Genomic DNA, 24,317 nt, shown 5'->3' with positions numbered 1-24,317 from the left:
CTTCTGATATTCTTATTTTTCTATGTTTAATAGTATTACTGTATAAGTACTACTGTATAAGTGTTTTTATTTTGAACTAATTTATCTTTCTAAAGAAAAAGTTAGATTGAAAGCCCGAAATTATCTAGCAACATTAATGAAAGAATTATACCAAAATATCAACAATGGTTATGCCTATATATGTAATGGAATTATCACAAGTTGCTTTTCTTTACATTTTATCTATAGTCAATATTTCAGGACTGAGTATCAATGAGTTCCAAGAAAACACAATCTTTTCTAGAAAGTATAAACCTTTTTTTATGAGTCCTGTCTATAATACATAAAAAATTCTTTCTTTAAATATGTTTGGTGAATGGTGATTTATTACTTACTAAGGGGCCTCATCTTATTTCTGGATGACTTTGGGAATACAAATTTCTTTTTAACATTGACCTAAAATCTGTCTGCTTATAACTTCTATAGACTGGCTATAGTCATGTCTATTTTTAGGTAAGTTTTTTGTCTTCTTTTTAATAAAGCAAATCCTGTTGTATCTTATATAATTTATCTTCTTTAAGCTGTACAACATCATTATAAACCTAATCCTAATTTTGCAGGTCAGTCTTTTAAGTATCTAAAGAGAGTTATTACTTCTGTTTTTCCTTAGGGTACATATTTGTACTTCTTTCCTGGCCTTTTAGGTCACTACTGATGCCCATCATTTACCCATCTCCACTACCTTGAGATTCCTCTTATGAGAGATGTTTACAGCACCAAACACAAGGTTTCAAGTACGGCTGGGGTAAGGTCATGTGGGGAAGATCCCTTCATGTTCTGTTGGTAATGTGTCAAATAAAATGCTATTTTTATTAGCTTTTTCATGTACTGCTGTTATAAACTATTAGAAAAGTAAATGAACTTAACTTGATATACATTCATCCATATTAATTTAAACCTAGCTTCTATTATGATAAAATTGATGAGTATTTCAATGGGATTCCTAATATTTTCTGAGGTCATTCTATTATCTTAACACCCTTTTCCATCAAAATACTTAATAACTTTATCTTAAGAGTTTTATGTCTATAGTTCAATTTTTGTCATTTTTTAAACCTCTGATTAAAATTGGCCAGTGCCTTTTCTCATGGTATCATGAATATAAAATGACTAATCACACTTTTACAGCCTTTGGAAGCTTTAGAGCAGGGGTCCCCAACCTCCAGGATCAAATGCTTGATAATCTGAGGTGGAGGGGATGAAATAATAATAGAAATAAAGTGCACAATAAATGTAATGTTCTTGAATCATCCTGCAATCAATCTCCTACCCCGTCTATGGAAAAATGGTCTTCCATGAAACCAGTTCCTGGTGCCCAATAGGTTGGGGACTGCTGCTTTAAGGAATCTATAAGCAGCCTCAATATGGATTGAGGAAAATAGTTAAATTAGTTACCTGTTCATAAAATTCATTGACAATACCCTCCGTCCACTGAAGATGGAGCTCTTTACTCTTAGCGGGCCCATTGATATCAGCCAACTTTATACACATTTGACAAACCAGTAGACGATCATTTTCATTGGTCCAATCTATTCCAACTTCATCATTCACCTGTTTGAAGGACAAAGTTTAAGTGAATGCACAAGTTGAACAGGAAAATAAATTACAGAAAACTGATCATCTTGTTACTATGTATTCCGATCTGTCCACCATGTGCAGATAGGAATACCAAGTAATGAGAAACATCTCAGCTGTTTCAAATAATGTTATTTGGCTTGCATAAAGTAGCAGTGAAATAGCTCACCTAAAAAAATAACAAATGATAGATAATTATGGAACTGAAAATAAATGCTATTTAATACTAGCATGTGTTATAAATTACTACTAAAATACTGTAGCTAAACATAATAAGAAATTTTCTTGAGTTACTATTTGGGCATTTATTATATGTTTGATGTATTAAATTCTGCTTCAGGTTTTTGACCTTTACTACTACCAGGTATTAGTATTCCACAGAGATGGGAGCAAAAAAAAAAAAAAAAAACTAAAACAAAATCACAATGATAGTTAGAATTCTATTATTCTTCTGCAGTACAAGGTATAATATATACCTGCTGCTGCTACTGCTGCTAAGTCGCTTCAGTCATGTCCGACTCTGTGCGACCCCATAGATGGCAGCCCACTAGGCTCCCCCGTCCCTGGGATTCTCCAGGCAAGAACACTGGAGTGGGTTGCCATTTCCTTCTCCAGTGCATGAAAGTGAAAAGTGAAAGTGAAGCTGCTCAGTCTTGTCCGACTCTTAGCGACCCTGTGGACTGCAGCTCACCAGGCTCCTCCATCCATGGGATTTTCCAGGCAAGAGTACTGGAGTGGGGTGCCATTACCTTCTCCGTAATATATACCTACAGGACCTCAATATATTAGGTTTCCACACTGGGACCAATGCCTAAATAACTGCTTCTGGTTTAACATCGCATTGCATTTCATTTTCACATTCGACATCTATGAGGTGGCAGCAATGACTTTTAACACTCTCATTCCATGACATCTTTCAATGTGGCCAGAAAATGAGGACTGATACAAATCTAGTTACCTTGGCATTAAATTTGGCAACAAAGTCGAAGTGTTTCTTCAGGTCAGTGGCCAGAATTGCTTCAATGACAAGGAAACGGAAATGCTTAAATTCCACATGGTCAAGGTTAACTAAGAAGTTATATTCTGGCCGGGACATGAAAAGGTTCCATGCAGCAGCCGCATGATGATTCTCCAAGACTGAGCGATCATTGTAGAGCACCGCCTAGGCAAAGACGAGAGTCGAGTTCAGCTTTTTAAATTAGGAACAAAAATAAATGAGAATATGCAAAACATTTGGAATCATCTTTAGTCATAGAACATAGAAATGCAACCTTGTAACAGCTAGTTATTAAGAATTACTTATTACTGTACATTGACTGTTTACTTTTCTTGGTTATTTTTTTTTTTTGGTAAGATAAAGTTCATTTCCTTGAAATTTTATTTCAAATTCTTGTAAGTGAAGGGCGTAGAGTTAGCTTATTTCGGATTACTCTTCTTTTTGCAAGACACAGGAATTTAACCATAAAAATATGCAAATATATTAATATCCCTAAGAGGTAACTCAGTTATCTCCCACATCTGAAATAAGAATGACTTCCTTTTAATTAAACACATGTAACTAATAAAGAACTTCCTTGGTGGCTCAGACGGTAAAGCGTCTGCTTACAATGTGGGAGACCTATGATATCCCTGAGAAGCCCATAATTCAAACTATTCTTACCTCACAGTCATAGGAAATATCACCCTCTGTCTAGTAATTGAAAGTATATAGTAAATATCTACTTGTTCGAATAATGCTGAGGGGAGCTGTGAAGCAAAAGAAAGTTGCCTAAAAAAATGCCTAAAGTCCAGTGTGGCAGATTGATGATGGAAGGGAAAAAAAGGTATAAGGACAAAAAGGAAAGACCAAGCACATGAAAATTAATATTGAGGTAAATGAAAATACATGGACATGTAGCAAAACTGAGCGGTAAAATGTGCTGGCCAAAGGATTTGCTTATGTTTAGGGAAAATACATAGTGTACGGAGGAAACAGTGAAAGAAATGTAAGTAGTCAGAAAAAAAATCAGGATATTTGTACTGTATACAGATGAAAGGAAAATTACTTAAAGGAAATTAATTTTAATTAAGGAAAGCTCTAGGCTAGTCTATAAGAGAGAGCATGGAAACAGATAAAAATAGATGAGAATAAAAGACAAAAACAAACATGACAAAAAAGAGTAATGGGTCAGATTAGTCTCCAGAGCATCTAGAAAGAAAAATAAGACCATGGGATCTTTAGTAAAATGGGTCTGTCCATCTGATTAAATCAAAGTTTAATTATATAGATGGAGATTCCTAGATACTTAGTGATTGATATTTGACTGAAGTTTAAGCATGTGCCTAGAGGAACGTCTTTAAAGTTACTGTTTTGAGAAAACTATGTTCAGGTAAAAAATTTACCTCAAATAAAACAAATCAATCTTTAATTCTTCCTAATCAATAAAAATGCCATAAAAATGATGTTTGTTATAATATATCTCAAAGGAACTGGATTTACATCCAAAGAAGCCTCTAATTCTTAAAGAACCGAGAAATATTTGGTTCTCCAATCTTTTCAGGAAGAAAACTTTTGTATAGGTCAGATATTCTTTGTTGAGGAAATTCATTAACATGAATTCAAGCAGTTTTTCTTCCTCAGAAGAAAACTGAGAAGGGATCTCCATAGGTGATAAATGTAGATGCATCATTAATAACTTAGAACAAACCATCATATCTTTTCAAAATGAGCATGGTCTCTAAGAATTTTATCTTAGGTCTAAATATAGTTTCATTCGTATTCGCTTGGTGCCTGCTATACGTCAAATTTATAAAATTAATATTCTTCAGAGAAATCTCAAAATTGAATTACTTCCCCTGGTCAAAATCGAAAGGTTTACCTGAGGGGCGCTCGTGGCAACCAGGAAAGCATTAGTCCTTCCCGGGTGATCATAGTCATGCATGGCTGCAGCCACATACAAGGCCATCAACTCCAAGGCAGGGATATTTCCAGACAAACATCCGTATTTATCATCAGGCACATTATACATTTTTGAGAATACATATCCCATATGGCCATGTGTAAATCCACTGTCAGAATCTGAGAAGAGACAATGAAAATAATATAGCTTTGAAGAAAGTAGTAAACTGATGTCAGTTATGTTCACTTCTTTATTTAAAAAGCCACTCTTCCTTTCCCATAGTTTACAAGGGAGCATAGAGAACTTAATATGTACCTGAATCGCTTGCTGATCCGTGATCATTAATCACAGTTGAGAGGCCTGGAATAGGTTGTGTCGTGAGATACCAAACAGCATGTAAGACATCCGTGGCATGGATTCTGTTGTGGTCTGTAACCAATGCAAAGGAACAGGCATGCATCTGTGAACTCTGGGGTCCGAGGACTAAGAGTGCCACCTACTGGACAAACGGTTCAGTCCTCACATTTAAATAACCTGGGTGAAAGTCAGCCCAACATTCTAGGACAAATACTCTGTGATTGCCCTTCCGTTTCTCTACAACATTCATAGTAACAAGAAAAAACAAAAAACTTACAACATTCATCACCCATGCAGATGTCTTAAATGAACAAAATCTGTGACCAGCATCCACCTAACATAAATAAATTTCACTAAATAACCCAACATATACAAACTCACTGTGCGAATCCACGGCAATGTTTACTCTTGTCCTTATGCCCACGTTCCTGTGTAAAACTACGCAGAGGACTAGAACAAAAGGCCCATGATACACTTAACCTAGCTCAGACCAATGGTTCATACCACCCAGTGTCTCATTTCTGATAAATAGCACTCAAATATAACCTCTGAATTGAAAATAGTGCTATTCTTCTGTATCAAACTTAAAACACTGTAAGAAAACGAGTAACATTTTCTATATGTATTAATAGATAAAATCCACAAAGCACATCAAAACCAAAATCAATTATGTTCTCTGATCTAGAAATTCTGGTTTGGGAATAAAGTTCTAGGAAATACAGAAAGAGAAAAAATTGAAACCTCTTTGTACAATAACATAAGGGGTTGAGCCATCCTGAAGTGTATAAATCTACAGGGCAACCAAGTCCCCCAGTTAAAATGTCCTTATCGTAGCAATAGGGTTCTATTTCTACATGTGTGGTCTAGCTTCTATGGAACCATGACCAAAGGCCCACTGTGTTCCTGGCTCACCTTCGTCAGTCCATTTTTTCCGTGTTTTTCTCTTATCTGACCCTTCAGAATACTTCACTGATTTGGTATGCTTTATTCTAAGTATGCTAACTTCATACATTTTATTCCTAATGACCAACCATGATATGATTTCCTTCTATAAGGTAATAGATGACACCTCTGAATAGCACTCAACAGATGAGGAGAAGCAAAAACAGAAGAGAACAAGCAGAATAATAACGAAAATTTGAGAGCAACACCTGTTCTCTGATCAGGGAAGAAAACAGAAATTAGGACATTGTGTTGTTGGCGGCACACCGGAGCACGTAGGAAGATGGTGTGCGTTTTCCTACATTTCTGGCAACTTTAAGTGAAGACACATGGGTAAATCTTGGGTAAACACTCCAGAAACTCAGTGAAGGGTTGAGGGAGGTCTTGAGAGGATGTTTGCAGAAGAGCTTTGAGAAGCAGACCTCCTAAGTTCTGGAGTGGTAAACGGCAAACCTTGTTCACTGTATCATTGCCAAAGGTGAACACTGATATTACCTAGTCTCCAAAGAACACTTTTATTCAAACTGCGGTCTCTATCTCCATGTATGGACTATCCCAAATGATTTAAGACAATTACATTTTAAATCTATATCTGTGCCAGTGTACAAAGTTGATCATGCTAGAAGTCTCAGGGTCTAGGACATATCTGATTTTATCTCTGCTCTGACACTTATTACCTGTATTACTGAGTCATTTCAAACATTGTCTCACTTCCTTATCTTAAAACATGGAGACAATAATAGTGCCTATTTCATAGTACAATTTTGAGAATTACAGAAGGGGACCTATTTTAAAGTGGCTGTTGTGTAGTAAGCTTGTGATTGATGTAAATATCATTACCTAAAATACATGATGAAATGGTTAGATGGCATTACTGATTTCATGGACATGAGTTTGAGCAAGCTCCAGGAGTTGGTGATACACAGGGAGCCCTGGCGTGCTGTAGTCCATGGGGTCGCAGAGAATCATATATGACTGAGTGACTATACGGAACTGAACTGAAAATACGTGATTGCTGTTATGACACAATGATGGATTTGTAAGAATAGAATTGAAGAGCTAAAAATAAAAGCTAAGCTAAGCCATGGAGGAGGGAGAAGGCAGTGATGACCCACCAGAAGAACATGCAACCTGGTCAGAGAGTTTCCGGGGCTATGATGGAAGAGAGTTTCTGGGTTAAGTTCTTTACTCTTCCCTTGTGACAAGCTGGGAAAATTACTATGTGATGTAACTACCATTACCACTACAAGTCAGAGAAACCTGTGCGTGTGCCCAGCATTACAAGGTGGGTGGAGGCGGTATCAGGGTATTGACTGGGTCTCTTTGGGATGAAAAATAGACAACACTAAGTCAGGTGAACTTGTAGCTCTTGAGTTATACTGCTTACTGGCCTGTTCCCCATCCCAAGGTCCAAGTCCAGAAGGGTTTATAGCTTGTGTGTGTGTGTGTGTGTGTGTGTGTGTGTGTGTGTGTGTGTGTGTGCTTACGCTTAGTCATTCAGTTGTGTCCAATTCTTTGTGACCCTATGGACTGTAGCCCAACAGGCTTCTTTTCCCATGGAATTCTCCAGGCAAGAATACTGGAGTGTGTTGTCATGCCCTCCTCCAGGGGATCTTCCTGATCAGGGATTGAACCCATGTCTCTTAGGTCTCCTGCATTGGCAGGCAGGTTCTTTTACCACTAGTGCCATCTGGGAAGCCCAAAATTTCATTGAACAAACTATCTAAATAATTTCGTGCTGAAAATGTAAAAAAAAATAAAGCTTGTCAAACACATTTTTTGAGGTAAGTAGAGTTGGACTGTGAAGAAGGCTGAGCACTGAAGAATTGATGCTTTTGACCTGTGGTGTTGGAGAAGACTCTTGAGAGTCCCTTGGACTGCAAGGAGATCCAACCAGTCCATTCTGAAGGAGATCAGCCCTGGGTGTTCTTTGGAAGGAATGATGCTAAAGCTGAAACTCCAGTACTTTGGCCACCTCATGTGAAGAGTTGACTCATTGGAAAAGACTCTGATGCTGGGAGGGATTGGGGGCAAGAGGAGAAGGGGACGACAGAGGATGAGATGGCTGGATGGCATCACTGACTCGATGGACGTGAGTCTGTGTGAACTCCGGGAGTTGGTGATGGACAGGGAGGCCTGGCATGCTGCGATTCATGGGGTCGCAAAGAGTCGGACACGACTGAGCGACTGATCTGATCTGATCTGATCACCATTTTGGGGCTTCCCTGGTGGCTCAGACAGTACAGAATCTGCCTGCAATGCAGGAGACACAGGTTTGATCCCTGGGTCAGGAAGATCTCCTGGAAAAGAAAATGAGAAATCACTCCAGTACTCTGGCCTAGAGAGTTCAATGGACAAAAGAGCCTGGTGGGCTCCAGTCTATGGAGTCTCAAGAGTCAGACATGACTGAGCAACTGAAACCTAACTTAATTTATAATCATTTTAAGTAGATACATGTATATGTATAACTGAATCACTTTGCTATACACCTGAAATGAACAAAGCTTTGTTAATTGATTCCAAGTTAAAAAGTTTTTTCTATATATGTTTTGCTTTTTAGAGGTTAACATAATCTTGATTTAAAAACTAGATATGAGAGTATATGGGGGAAAAAAACCTTCCTTTTGCTTTGAGTATAGGTTCACAAGTGCTAAACAATAGTTACCCAAACCTAACTCCTTTAATACATATTACATATATTTATATAGATATAGTTATACAGGTGTAATTCTAAAAGGATTACATTGTCACTATCACTTAAGCAGGATGGAAAAATTATCTACCTTTAAGAAGTTGTTAAGATATTTATTAAACACATACTCACACCTACTGTGAGAAAATACTGTGCCAAGTGCTGGTGGTATTGTTGCTCTTGCCATTAATTCTCTGGGGACCACCTCAGGCGCAAAGGCACCTGAGTCAACATAGGGGATTGAGAAGTTTCTATAAGACAGACAAATATGCTCAAAGGCTGCTCTTCTTTTTCTGGCCTTGATAGGCAACTGACAGAGCTATGGAATGCAATCAGAGCTATCCTTATTTTATCATTATTATTCTCAACCTCTTCCTTCATTGCTGCATTTTGGACAAACCTCTTAATAATTCTCTCACCCACCTGGCAAACACCACCACCCCTCGGCCCCTGCCTCTTGGACAACACATAAACACGCGTGCACATACTAATACCATCACCCGCCTTCCCTTTCCCCAGAACCTGCGTACCCCCTCTTCTGTCTTAATAGACCTGTTTTCTCTTTTTCTCCTTTTCTCAAGCACAAGGTTGAAATGAGCTGCTATAGAAGGCTGGGGTTGCCTATAAAATTTATAGGTTTTTAGAACTCAATTTACAGATTTTCTGTTTAAAGTTCTCTATGCTCCTATTCACCAATGAGTGAAGCAAAGTACTAAAGAATAGAAATGAGACTTGAAACATTTTTCCCCCCACCTTTGGAAAGTAGCTAATAGTGTAACAGTTCTGGCCCCCTTGCTTGTTGCATGTCATCGCGGTGACTACCTTTAAACTCGGTGGGCGCATCACATACGCCTGATCAAACTGAACTAGACGGAGGCTGTGCTGACTGCGCTCAGTCGCGTCTGACTCTATGCCACCCCATGGGCTGTAGCCCGCCAGGGGACCTTCCTGATCCAGGGATCTAACCCGCAGTCACTTAACGTCTCCTGTTCTGGCAGGCGGGTCCTTTAGTAAAGGTTCTGGGCATAAATGTACAAGCTTTCATACTTCCCCTCTTCTCTTGGAAATTGTTAAGAAGTGTAATTAAAACTGTAATAAAATTTTAGTTTCTAACATTTTAGCTCATTGTCATATTAAGGCTAATCTTGCCTGGAAAATCCCATGGACGGAAGAGCCTGATGGGCTGCAGTCCATGGGGTTGCTAAGAGTCGGACATGACTGAGCAACTTCACTTTCACTTTTCACTTTTATGCACTGGAGAAGGAAATGGCAACCCACTCCAGTGTTTTTGCCTGGAGAATCCCATGGACAGAGGAGCTTGGTGGGCTGCAGTCCATGGGGTCGCTAAGAGTCGGACATGACTCAACGATTTCACTTTCACTTTTCACTTTCATGCATTGGAGAAGGAAATGGCAACCCACTCCAGTGTTCTTGCCTGGAGAATCCCAGGGACGGGGGAGCCTGGTGGGCTGCAGTCTACGGGGCTGCACAGGTTTGGACACGACTGAAGCAACTTAGCAGCAGCAGCCCTATTTTGGTTACCTTTAGGCTTTTTTCATTTAGTTACGGGTTTATACAGAGATATTAGAAACATAGTTCTCTAGGAATAAATGCTAAATTTTTGCACATGTTAATTTTAAATAATGATAAATACAGCTTTTAATAAATATCTATCTTGGTCTAAATTTATAACCCTATAGCATGCATGGTATTATGATTTAAAAGTGATCATGAATTAAGTTAAAACTTTTCCGTGAGAAGATGTAAATAAATTCCCTTTCACATCTAACAGAAAAAGCAAAGATATAACAAATTCTTTTCCACATGAAGAACCTGGTATTTCAGGAAAAACATCTGTTTACTTGCAACATATAAATATGTAATAATAAAATTTGGAATCTGCAAACTTTTTACAGTTAAATAAATACTGGTCAACTTTATGAGTTAATGGTATACTATCTAGAGAAAAGTTGAAAGAGATTTGAACTCAGTGGAACTTGGCAATAGCTGATTATATTATATGGAAATTTAATATTAGTATTCTTTATAAATTTAATTTAAATTTAATCATCAATTAATATTATTTGTAAATTTAGTCTGATGACTAGCTGTTCTTTAATGTTTGCAGTGGCTTCCTTTTTGTAAAAGCTTATTTATGTAATTCCTTAAGCTTTGAGAAATCATTAACACTTAGGTCAATCCCTGGCATTCAACCAGGGTAGCTCTGGGAAAGCAGTATTAAAAAAGCAAGGCTTATCTTCAGATCCTTTCAAACTACCCCTTTTTCATAATTCTCTCTCCATGTCCATGGCCCCATCCGCCAGAATTTCCCACGGTGCCCAGAGCGCTTAAATTCCCCTCTCTACTCCACCGTCCTATTTTCTCTGCATTTAGTCTCATATTCTCCCACAAATCTCATTTGTAGATTTAATTCTTAATTCTCCTTCTCTACCACACAACTTGCAAATTCAATAACTCATTCCTCTTTCCTATCACACATCAACTGTGCATTTATATCCTAACGTAGCATGTGATGGCATTTTCAAAACCAGCGTCTTAATAATGAATCACTTGGTTAATGCACTACCCTACTCCTTCTGAACACAGTTGTTCTAGTCTCCATACAACTTTTACTTAAGCTGTCTGCTACTAGAAATAGACATGAGTTCGGGGGTTCTAAAGTTCAAAGTACATACAAGCAAATTTAGAAACTTAAAAGTTAAAACATGATTTAAGTAACACAAGCTCTAGTCAACATACTGTATTTAACTATTTTTTTTCTTTCTATTTTTTCTTTCTAAAGTTCCATGTGATTTCTGTACCCTTCTGATTAGATTTACAGCCATTTCTCCAGTTTCAAATATTCTGTAGCATGTACAACAATGCTACTTACATGTTCTGATGATACAGAAATGCTACATATTGAAAATTTACTATCTCTTCTGCATTCCAGTTCCTCATGATTACAAAGGACAGACTTATTCTTGCAATATTCAAAGTTCATAAGCTTGGACCCTTGGCTGTGCCCTCTCCTTTGGTCTTCACATTTTATCTTGATTTTTTAAAAAAGTTCCTAATAATTTCTGCACAACCACTTCCAGTTGTATTTTCTTTTTCCCTTTTATTCATTAGACCATCATCTTCCTGTCCCTCTATTCCCAGCCAGGCTTATCTTATACTGAAAAACTTTAATTGTGAGTTAACTCGGCAGATGCTAGAGCAAAGGTTGAGAATTCTACCCAGTAAAAGGAGTATGTTATAAAATGAGCAATAAATTAACATGTATTTATTTAGTACACACTTAAATTGGAGCTACTTATGTGCAAGGCACTATTATAACCCTTTAACAATTATTACATCATTTTATCCTTGCAACAATCCTATGAAGTAGTTATTATTATATCCATTTTACAGATTAAGAAATGAGGCATTTAAAGGTTAATTAAGACCAGGGTGTCCTACAGCTGATTTATAAAGGGACCAGGATTCTAACATAAACTATTATCTCCTAATCACTATACCAGGTGACCATATAGGATGCTTACAATGTGTAATTCTGTGCTAGCTCTTAATTCAATATCCCATTATCCATAGCAAATTTAATGGATTTTAAAAGTATTAATTCTTCTACTTACAAGGAATTTCCCTATAGCCAATCTCCAAAGCATGAAAATAATTCATGAATTCCCTAACTGGAATTTTAAAAGCTTCAAAGAGGCCCATGTCTTCAAAAAGTCTGTATGATACCTGTAAAAGAAAAAGACAAGGTTTTACAAAACATCCCTTGATGTGTATTATACATAAAGAGAAAAATGGGGGAAAAGGATACATTCTATCAACCATATTAATGTGTTGCCTATTGAAACCCTTACTGGAAACAACAGATCAAATAGATATCGAAGACTTCTATGGCCTAGCCCTCTATATAATCTATTTTTAAAGGCAGAGACATAAACCTAAGAAACAGCCAATGAAAAAATCCAGTATACACTAAAGAAATATAACAAGGTACTAAATTGTGTGTGATATCAATAATAAGAGAATGATACTGAGTAAATTGCTAATTGTATAATATATATGCTAAAGAATGAGAGAAAGCTTTTATCTGGACTTATTTTATAAATTAAAAAAAAGCTTTCTAGAGGATAAAGAACTGTGCCTTAATGAAGAATAAGGGAATAGAATTAGAAGAAAGAAAAGGGTGTCTTGACTGAAATATATAGAGAAAAAAAGATTTGTTCTAATCCAGTATAAATAAAAATTTTTGAACTATTTTTCCTCATTTGCCATCTCTCTCCTTCGAATATCTATTCTCCTTCTAATTACTTTCATAGCTCTCGAGACTCAAATCAACTAAATATGTTTGGATGTGACTGGTATCTTTGATATGCAAATTGTGGAGAATGAAAAAAATGATAAAGGCACAGAAGAGAGTAATTGGGAGAGAAATGGTTATTCACATGGCAGGATGGAGAGCAGCATCATTTACAGTGACCACACTTTTATTTTTAAAGTACAATGTGTAAATCAATGATAATTCAATACAAATTTTTAAAAAAGTGGTCTCACTTTATGTCACAAAGACACAGTACTGGTTATAATTCAGGAGACTGAGAAAGAATTATTTATCCTTTAAGTTATTTGTATTCTTGCTTAAAATTCTCAAACTACTTCTTCTAAATGTTTGATAACTTCATAGTTAAATTTCTATTTTCATTATGAACTTTACATCTACTCAAATTCACTAATATTCTTTTATTTGGAGATTTAATTTTCATCAATGACATATATTATGTTTATATTTGTGTACATACATAATACACATTTATGGGACTTCCTGGTGATTCAGACAGTAAAGAATCTGTCTGCAGTGCAGGAGACCCCAGTTCGAATCCTGGGTCAGGGAAGATCCCCTGAAGAGGGGAATAGCAACACACTCCAGTATTCTTGCCTGGAAAATTCCAGTGACAGAGGAGCCTGGCGGGCTACAGTCCATGGGGTCACAAAGAGTTGGACATGACTGAGTGACTAACACACACATACACATTTATATCTAACTGAAAAAGGGGATTTATTCATTCAGTATATGTCTACTGTCTCCTTCTGTTTAAGACAATTTCCATATATAATGCATATATATATATGAAAAAACAAGGAAGCTTTCCTTAAAGGAATTTATGGTCCAGCAGGTGAGGGCAGTAAATTATAGACATAATTAGTAACGTACACACTATGACTGAGCTTCCCCTAGTGGCTCAACCTAAATGCAGGAGACCACCTGCAGCACAGGAGACATGGGTTAGATCCCTGGGTCTGGAAGATCCCTGGTGAAGGAAATGGCACCTTATTCCAGTATTCTGGCCTGCAAAATCCCATGGACAGAGGAGCCTGGTGGGCTACCATCCGTGGGGTCACAAGAGCTGAACAGAACTTAGCAACTAAACCACCACCACACTATGACTGAAAGGGATGTTATATGAACAAAGAAAAAGGGAAGCAGGAATAGAGCTTTGAGTCCAGGAGGACATGACAATTGCTGTTTTAAATATGGTGGTTAGAAGAGGCATATTCAGGTGAGTTTGAGCAAATAATTGAAGGAGATGCAGAGTGTCGTATAGGAATATCTGAGGAAAGTTTCCTAAGCAGAAGAGAAAGATAGTGCAAAGGCCCTGAGGTATGTCTGCTACACTCACAAAACAGCAAGAAGACCAACATGGTCAAAACAGAATGAATGAGGACAGGAGCAAAATTTAAGTTAGTGACTATAGAGTGGTGTTGACTGGGTTGCAATCCTGTTTCACAGCCAGATTGACCAGTATAAGGACTTTTATACTGAGTGAGGCAGGGAACCTTTGAAGAGTTGAAGCAGGGAAAGTGTCTTTATTTGACTTATGTTTTCAAAGGAGCACTGTGGCTGCCCATTGGGAATAGAGTATGTATATTATTTACATGCACTTTTTTCACTTTGAAAAAACTATACAGGTAAGTATACTTAATTTTGTCCCTTTTTCTGTGTTACATAACATCTCCACCTCATCTTTTTAAAAATACATTAGAAAGTTAAGTTTGTGGTTTCTGTCATATTTCATAGTTCTTCTAGTTATTTTCTCCTTATTATTGCTTTAAGCTATATTCGAGTCCTTGTTTATAAATACCCAGTGGATTTAACTATACATGTTACTGCAATAAAAATTATTTATAATAGCAGCAGCTATTGACACACACATATACTCACTATTCTGTATAGATATATATGGCATTGAATAAGCTTGATGCCTCCTCCAAGTACATATATTTACATATATTAATTACTTATATTAATTAATCCATGTAGCATCTTATGAGATAGACACTGTTACTTATTACACTTGAAAGCAGAGGACTCTAAGGCACAGAAAAGTTGAATGACTTGTAAAAGATCACACAGTTGACACATTATCAGACCAGAATTCAAGTCCAACATTATGGCTTCAGACTGTGTGCTCTTAACTGTTTCATATCCTATCACCATTATTTGAAAAGCAATATTGTTAGGACTGTAAATGACTAAAGTTTCCCATTATTCTCTTAAAATATTTGAAAGATGAATTGAAAAATTCAGACAAGACATTTTTAGGGTATGATTTTCAAATAGGAAAGTTTTCACTGAAGCTGTTAGAAATCAACAGGCAATGATCCAAACTCATAAATAAAGAAAAGTCACTGTTAACTGGGTAAATATTGGTAACCAAAAAAAGTAAATACTCTTCCCAAATCTGAATGATGTCCTTTTAAATTTTTTAAAATAAACATGATAATCATCAAAAAGGCAGGCAGTACATTAAGGCTGAGAAGTCATTTCCATTGCACATATGTCTCTTTAAAAGTCTTTTGAAGTGAGACTTTTTCTGTGTAGTCTCAGCCAGAAGGTGATTTCTTGGAATGTTCAAGTTAATTCATTTCAGCTGTTCTAAGGCCTTATAAAGTGCAAAAAAAAAAAAAAAAAAAAGCCTTTTACACACTGAAGATTTCATGGTTTTTGTGCTTATAAACTCAAATCAGAGAAAAAATATCATAAAGTTCTACTTAACAAGGCAAATAAAGTTGCCTTTTCTCAGTTAAATATTTGGTTTTATAGAAAAATTGAGACATTGTAAACCATGTAGTTATTTATTTTGAAAGATAAGTGGAAAAAAGATACAAAAATCTAATTGCTATTTATATCTTATCTTCTATTGTCTATTTATATTCACAAGTTAGAAAATATTTTGTGGCAAAACCTGTCAAGTTGCTCCCTTCCGTCACTCCCCCAACCCCCAGCCCTCACAGAATTTCAAGGGGAACCAGGTTTCTGCAACACTATTTAGTACAGTCACTTGTGCTGTAAAACCAGTTGCTATAATGACAACTTTCTGTTGCTCAGACTCTCCATTCTGAGTTTGAAAATACAATCGATAAATGCATTTGGCAGGGGCTGAAAAGAATTTGAAATAAAGGTAAAACCCTGGACTTCCTATATATAGATACATCAAATCCTGGGTCCAATGTTTACCATATGACTTTAGATGAGCCATATCGTTTCTCTTTTAAGTCTCAGTTTCTTCTTCTGTCAACTTGAGATTAAAAAAAAAAAAAAATACCTGCATCCAAGTTACTCTGAAGACAAAACTATAAAGTTTTGGAACATCTGTGACATATATACCAAATGCAAAACAATTTGAGACTTTTCTTCCCATACCAGGGAACACACTCTTCAATAGAAGAGAAAAAAGACTTCCTGGCCTGCTGCCACCTCCTCTCGTGGCACCGTTTCAGGCATTTTTCCAGGTAAAATCACACCCTCAGAGTTCTGGTATGCAATGAGTTTTAGGGATGGGACACAAAACCTCCCTGGAGAAGTCTTGAGGCATGAGGCAGAGACGGACTGAAGAAAACAGGGGTCCTTTTAAACCTGCCTTCAAGCTCAGCCAGCGTGAAAAGATGCTGGTCAGCATCAAGGAGAAAGGAAGAGAAGGAGAATGGCACTATTAATTTGCAAAAATACGCATGTATCTTGAGGATATTCTGCCAAATGATATCAGCCAGACAGAGAAAGATATGATTTCACTTATATGTGGAATATAACAAACAAGATTAGTGAACAAACCACACAAAAAGAAACATATGTAGGCATAGAGAACAGAGCAGTGATGAGAGAGGGCAAACAGGTGAAGGGATCAACTGTATGGTGACAGATGGAAACTACATTTTCAGAGGTGGCACACAGCAGCGTCTACAGAAGAACGAATATAGCATGCACATGAAACTTGTATAATATCCTAAACCAATGTTACCTCAATAAATTTTTTTTAAGAAAAAAAAAGAAGGATAGTATCTCTAAGTCAAAGTCCAAGGGCTGCCACTCTGGTTCTCAATGTGTTCATGGTCAGAACAGAGTCCAATAGAGGCTATGACCAAGTGTTATGCAGACTCTCTACTTATTTTGAGCTTCACACTGCTACTGCTAAGTCGCTTCAGTCGTGTCCGACTCTGTGCGACCCCATAGACGGCAGCCCACCAGGCTCCCCCGTCCCTGGGATTCTCCAGGCAAGAACACTGGAGTGGGTTGCCATTTCCTTCTCCATGAGCTTCACAAGCCATCCATTATTTGAACATACCTCTGTGTGTAGTAAGTTGAAGTGTCATTATTTGGATACATATCTAATTTTCCTACTGGAGCAGAAGTTCCGTGAAGACAGGGACACATTTTTTGTCTTGAAGACTAGCCTAGCATTAGTGTTTGAACAACGGTAGAAGAGAAGTTCTCTCTATTCCTTCCTTTAAACCTTCATGGATCAGGAACCCTCACTTTGAAATTCCACAATCAGATAACTTGCTCAGAGTTCTGAAGGAAGCCTGTGTCCACTGCACAGAGAAGAAATCAGTCCAGCAAACAATTTCTCTTCTAGTGTTTTGCAGGCAAGGGTTAATGGGTTCTGAATTCTCACCTAAGTCTGATATTAACAAATCTTTTAGTCTTTAGTATCTCTGCTGCGATATTTCTCCAATCTCTAAGAACTAACCTAAAACATTTTAAAATAAGCTGATAACTATCATTTCAAGATAGCTCAGTTGGTAAAGAATCTGCCTGCAATGCAGGATACCCTGGTTTGATTCCTGGGTCGGGAAGATCTGCTGGAGAAGGGAAAGGCTACCCACTCCAGTATGCTTGGGCTTCCCTTGTGGTTCAACTTATAGAGTCTGCCTGCAATGTGGGAGACCCTGGTTTGATTCCTGGGTTGGGAAGATTCCCAGGACACGGGAAAGGCTGCCCACTCCAGTATTCTGGCCTGGAGAATTCCATGGACTGTACAGTCCATATGGGGTCACAAAGAGTTGGACACGACTGAGCCCCTCTCACGATTTTGTTGTTCAGTCACTCAGTCACGTCCAACTCTTTGAGACCTCATGGACTACAGCACATCAGGCTTCCCTGTTCTTCACTATCTCCCAGAGTTTGCTCAAACTCATGTCCATTGAGTCAGTGATGCTATCTGACCACCTCATCCTCGGTTGCCCCCCTCCTCCTCCTGCCCATGATCCGCATTGATTAAGAGTGTGCATTTTAGTAGGGGCTAGATAATCAAGCAAATCCCTATTGTTTTATTTATTGAGAACAAACATGTTCAAATTCTTAGTTTCTGTATGTTTTCTCTCTCCCTCAGGGAAATGAAACATTATTTGGAAAATCTTGAAACTGGTCAAACTTAGGGAAAAAGTACTTAAGGGGAAAAAAAAGACATTTTATGTAGCAATAGTTTTATTCTATATTTCTTGTGATACTGAAAGACATTTTCATATTTAAATAAAGAGCTGTATTTAATATGCTTCTCACAGATTGGGAAACATACTTTTAATATTTTATTTTTGATAAGGACTAAAGTGAAAGAAAGTAAAAGTGTTAGTCACTCAGTTGTGTCTGACTCTTGGGGACCTCATGGACTATAGCCCACCAGGCTTCTCTGTTCATGGAATTCTCCAGGCAAGAATTCTAGAGTGGATAGCTGTTCCCTTCTTCAGGGGATTTCTTAACCCAGGGATCAAACCCGGGTCACCTACACTGCAGGTGGATTCTTTACTATCTGAGCCATCAGATAAGGCCTAGGCACTGTACTACTCAAAAGTTAAAAAAAAACAAAACATAATTGGAAATTATTAGACAATAAATTAGTGTTTATAAATTGGCAGCTTTCTTCTTTTGAGGTCTTGGTTCAGCTTCCTTTTGTTGAATTCTATGAATTTAGATCATTTTTTCACTTCCCTTTTGTATCCCTGCTCCCTCCATTTTGTCTTAGAATATATATAATATTTTAATTGAAGAATACAATATTCTATTCACTTGAAGTTCCGATTTCTTTTGTTACCCCACCACCAAGGATTCTGCAGAATGCTGGGTATTCTCCACCTAATGCTCACCAGTGGTGTTAACCATGTGCAGAGCTTTAAACAACTAAGGAATATTTTCCCTACATTTAAAGTCATATACATGAATGCATTTCTTACCTGACTAAGAATACGGCCACATTTTCTTCCTATTTTTTCCACCAAATCAAAAATTGGAAAATTCCAGGTATTCAGTTGCTCCATAATTGAGTCCAAGTTGTCCATGACAAGAGGTTCAGGAGCAAGAATTGGTTTTTCCTATAATGAAGATAAAATATTTTAACAACGTGCAGTTTTTCTACATAGCAATTTGTTCCTTCTTTGGTAAGTTCCTTCTTTTCTAAATCAAGTGGAATTTACCTGAAATAAATGACTTTGGGTGACTTAATGATCTTAAAAAAAAAAGTCAAAAGAAACAAAATATTGACCCCAAAGATATGAGAAAAGGTCTTAATGATTCAGACCATGAGTTTTGCGTTATGTGCTGCCTATTGCTGGTTCATCTATGCTATAGAAAAATTGGATGCTTCTTTCATAAATTAACATAACTGCTTTTTAGTCTTCTGTGTAATTCTTAAAGATTCAAGGACTTCAGAACACTCTGAAACTGTATGCAAATTTCCCTCTATATATTTATGTAAATTCTTCTGAGATGAGGATTCCTGGCTTATTGAACTCTAAAAAAAAAAACCAAAAACAAAAAACAACAAAAAAACCTTGAGTAGGGAGAGGGAGTAAATCACCCTTACTCTAATTGGTACAATTTATATTATTGCTTCAAAATCAGCATTAATCCTATAGAGTTACAGTTACTACAATTTTCAGGTATTTTAATTTAATTCATGTGTTGCATGGTTTCCAAAAAACATGCACCAAATATATGTAAAAACAAAAATGTATAATAGGTACCAAATAAAGACATTCTTAAGAGTTTATTTACCAGAAAAAAAAAATGAGGATAAAGAAACACCTAAGTTATTTTATCTGACAATTTTAAACTATAAATAGTAGGAGGGGGATATGTAAGTGTGTGTGTGTGTGCATATATATATATAGTTATATGTATAGTTATATATAGTTATATATGTATATAATTAGGGAAGAGCCAGGTAGCGCTACTGGTAAAGAACATGCCTGCCAATGCAGGAGATGTAAGAGATGCAACTTACATCTTCGATCACTGGGTTGGGAAGATCCCCTGGAGAAGGAAATGGCAACCCACTCCAGTATTTTTACCTGGAGAATCCCATGGACAGATAGAGCCTGGCAAGCTACTGTTCATAGGGTCACAAATTTTTGAACACGACTGAAGCAACTTAGCATGCATATGTATAGCTATGCTTTGTATTGTTGCATGGTAAAAACCAATACAACATTGTAAAGCAATTATACTCCAATTAAAAACTAAATAAAAAATAAAAGTATATATGGTAAATTAGGTAAAAGAGAAATGATAACAGCAGCAATGGAAAATCACATTACAGTCAACTGTTTCCTGCTATTTATTGCCTCCCCCAAATGAACCAGACTCAAATGTATGCTTCCATCCTCTTTAAGTGGAGCTATTTAAATACACAGAATAAATACACAGAATAAATAAAATACACAGAATAAATAAATAAAAAATATTTTAATGGGGAGTAAGTGTCAATGTTAACCTGGTTTAATATAACAAGGAAAATAAACATTGGCTCACTTTCTAAATCAAGGAGGTGCTAGAAAAAGCCAACAGAAGTCCTAAGATAAAGAAAAGATTTCATTTTGATTGATTTATATTTATAAAATGTTATCTTCCTGATCGAAACAATTAATTTTCCTAGGCATATTTACATTTTTAGACTTGGTTAAGAAATACTGCAATCAGTTGTGGAGATGAATACTTAAGTTTTTAATCATTAAATACTAGAACTGACCCTATGGGCTATAGCCTGCCAGGCTCCTCTGTCCACAGGATTCTCTAGGCAAGAACACTGGAGTGGATTGCCATTTCCTCCTCCAGGGCATCTCTCCTACCCACGGGTCAAACCCACATCTCTTAATGTCTCCTGCACTGGGAAGCAGGTTCTTTACTATTAGCACCACCTGGGAAGCCACAATAGAATCCTGAGACCAGTAAGACTTAGAGGAAAATAATACAGATATACAGGAAGGGCTACAAGATACATGTAAGCCAAGTAAGATGTGATTCAGGGATCTATTTCTAAGTCAATTCCTGTCACAGAAACCAATTTTTCAAGTCAGTTAATGAGATAAGTGATGGGCGTCTACCAGGAACATCATGGTCTCCGGAGCGTAGGTGCTGCAAGATGATGTCTTTCTCAGAGCCTCTCTGGGGCCCTCAGTCTCATCTTCATTCTGTACAATATCACTGCTATCACTGTTGTTATTCGTTTCATAATCAGAGGTAACTTGAGTGATGTCATCTGCAATTAAAAGGCAAGAGCTTATTATGAAACTTGCAGTGAAAAAAGGGGTCCTATTTAAGCAAATAGTCCTAAAACACATACCACAAATATCATAGGAAAATTCCACTTTCCTGAGCTTACACACCAAGAACATAAGATCATCGGGTGGGCGAAAGCACACATTTTTGTTGTTGTTCAGTTGCTACGTCATGTCCAACTATTTGTGACCCCATGGACTGCAGCACCCCAGGCTTCCCTGTCCTTACTATTTCCCAGAGTCTGAGCAAACACATCCTTTTTAACCCAATAAAACAGATGGAATTACGATCTGTGATTTATATGACATCCAATAATCCCTCAATAATAATGCTCAGGTCAGTAGTTGATACCTCTTTGTGATCCTATGGATTGTAGCTTACCAGGTTCCTTTGTCCATGGAATTCTCCAGGCAAGAATACTGGAGTGAGTTGCTGTTTCTTTCTCCAGGGGATCTTCCTGATTCAGGAATCTAACCCAGGTCTCTTGCATTGCAGCCAGATTCTTTACCATTTGAATCACCAGGGATGCTAATCCCCAAATCCTACTTTATCTCTCCCTCACATGCTTTCCTCTTTGGTAACCCTAAGTTTATCTTCTATGTCTGCGAGTCTACTTCTGTTTTGTAGATAAGTTCACAGGTTTCATATAAACTCCTGTGACTTTATAATTCTTTTTCTTTTATGCATGCTCCAACACACTAAACTACCAAGTAGCTGATTAGAACCCTAACCCTAGAAATGTCACATGGGCAAGAGAATTTGAGGTGATACCCAAGAACAAAGCAATCTGTAGAATATAGAAGCCACAGCATGTGCTAAAGAGCATGGCAGGTCCTTGTATCCAATCTTGGTCCCTAGACATCTGTGCTTCCTTCCTTCCTTACTCATCTCCACTATCTTTCATTACAGTTAGTGCTGCTGCTGCTGCTGCTAAGTTGCTTCAGTCGTGTCCAACTCTGTGCGACCCCATAGACTGCAGCCCACCAGGCTCCCCCATCCCCGGGATTCTCCAGGCAAGAACACTAAACTGTGCTAATCAGAAAATACATCAGGTAGTGTCAAGAGTCTGAAGAACATGCTTCTGGGGTAAAGACCTCAAGAAGCTTCTTCTGACTGAAACACCTGACTGAAATTTATGGGGTGCTTGCTACGTGGGAGATACCACAGAAAGCACTTTATTTGTACAAATATGCTGAATCCTCTCAACAATCCTATGAGGTAGGTATTATTGCACTACTGCATCATTAATATGCTCACTTTGCAAACAGGAAACTGAGGCACAGAAAGGCTTAAGTTGCCCAAGAGCCCACAGCTGATAAATCCTACCATCAGAAGTGAACTCATGAAATCTGAGTTCCTATATTCTACCTCTGATGAAATCTAGTTTTTCTTAAAATGGTTATTGCTTTCCATGGCCTATAAAATCTTCACCTTTCCCTAAGTCACAAAGATATCTTCCTGCGTTCTCTTTCAGAAGTTTTACTGTTTTAGGTTTTACCATTGGGTCTGTGCGCCATCTCAGGATAAAATTTCATCAGGTGTGAAGTAAGGGGTGAGATTCATTTTTTCCTAGCTCCATTTGCTTGGAAAAATGGATCTTTGTTGCAAGTTCAACAGCTGAATAGGTGTGGGTCTAATGTGGGACTTTCTACTCAATTCCATATGATTCTATTTGATAATCTTTACACCAGCACCATACTTTCTTCTTTAGGGTAGTTTAAGTATTGAAGGAAAATTTGCTCTTTTTTTCCAAAGCTGCTTGAATAGTCTAGGTTTGTCAAATGTCCTCATATTGCTGGTGAATAATGGCTTTTATTATGTAGCCTATTCCGATCAGGAGTATTCTGTTGCACATTTTCAAGGACCCATCTTTCTTTTATCTTTCTCATGCAACTGCTTCTATATTAGAATCAGATGCAGTAATTATAAAAACATGTAACTGATAAGTTTCAATCCCAGAATTTTCAGAAAAATGAAGAAGCACACTCAAAGGCCATATAGCTCCACAGGAGGCCAAGGGTGATAAGGAGACACTCCTTATTCTATCAGCCTCAGTAGAGTCAGGGAAGATCAGGGACGTAGAGAAGAGGATATTCTGAGTCTTCAGTGTACCCTATCATATAACGGCCACACAGAGAACCCTCCTTTTAATTTCCCCTTGCCTATGTCCCTGGACGTTTGTCCACTGCCACGGCACATCATTCTCATAGGCAAATAATCAATATTTATTGAGTATTAAAAAATGCTGGAGCAGATAATTAAGAACCATTCTTAGATCACTCTATCATCATAAAGCCTAAAGTTCATATGTGTGTGTGTGTGCACAACACGTGCGCCCACTTGTGTCTGACTCTTTGCAATCGCCTGGTCCATAGCCTGCCAGGCTCCTCTGTCCACGGAATTTCCCAGGCAAGGATGCTGGAGCGGGTTGCCATCTGCTACTCCCAGGGGATCTTCCTGACCCAGGGATCATGCCTTGGTCTCTGGGGTCTCCTGCATTGGCAGGCGGATTCTTTACCAGTAGCGCCCCGTGGTTTCCTGCCTTGTGAACTTGCAGCAATAACAAAAGCAAGTCCCTAGGGTTACACCAATAAAAATAAAATAATAATTATTATGATAACTGTGGCAGCAAACACTCCTTACAGTGACCCAGATACTATAATAAGTGCTTTCTGTACTTTAGTAATTTAACTATCTATAATCCTCGTCCAGTAGGACCCTTATTATCTCTATTACTGATGAAGGAACTAAGACACAGAGATTACAGACGAGTTGGAAGCAGAATCAGGATATAAATCAAGCTGCAATGCCTATTTTTCTGAGCCTCTGTAATACTGCCTCAAGAAAAACTATGGTTTTTACCTCCCAAGCTCACAGTAATCTAAGCAGGGTCAATTCTCAGGCTCTGTGATGGAGATCCCCAGAGCGTACCCTAAAATAGATGACCCTACAATGTCCAAGATAAAATAGCATTTATATAGTGTTCTAT

At 37.5% G+C, this 24,317-nt stretch overlaps 1 protein-coding gene across 1 annotated transcript in view; it reads right to left on the bottom strand.

The window, feature by feature from the left end:
- The window catches only part of PDE3A (phosphodiesterase 3A), a 365,582-nt gene that overhangs the window by 13,190 nt on the left and 328,075 nt on the right, over positions 1-24,317 (bottom strand). The window contains exons 8-14 of the mRNA XM_027541471.1: positions 21,154-21,308; positions 19,006-19,143; positions 12,120-12,231; positions 4,809-4,922; positions 4,473-4,672; positions 2,573-2,776; positions 1,435-1,590 (exon numbers count right to left, since the gene is read on the bottom strand). Of these exons, the coding sequence (XP_027397272.1) occupies positions 1,435-1,590; positions 2,573-2,776; positions 4,473-4,672; positions 4,809-4,922; positions 12,120-12,231; positions 19,006-19,143; positions 21,154-21,308 (1,079 nt within the window). The remainder of the gene's footprint in view (positions 1-1,434; positions 1,591-2,572; positions 2,777-4,472; positions 4,673-4,808; positions 4,923-12,119; positions 12,232-19,005; positions 19,144-21,153; positions 21,309-24,317) is intronic.

This window comes from Bos indicus x Bos taurus, chromosome 5 (genome assembly GCF_003369695.1).
Source record: "Bos indicus x Bos taurus breed Angus x Brahman F1 hybrid chromosome 5, Bos_hybrid_MaternalHap_v2.0, whole genome shotgun sequence".
Classification (NCBI taxonomy): Eukaryota; Metazoa; Chordata; class Mammalia; order Artiodactyla; family Bovidae; genus Bos; species Bos indicus x Bos taurus.
Note: the sequence above shows the minus strand (reverse complement) of the source record. Positions and strands in the feature narration are given on the sequence as shown.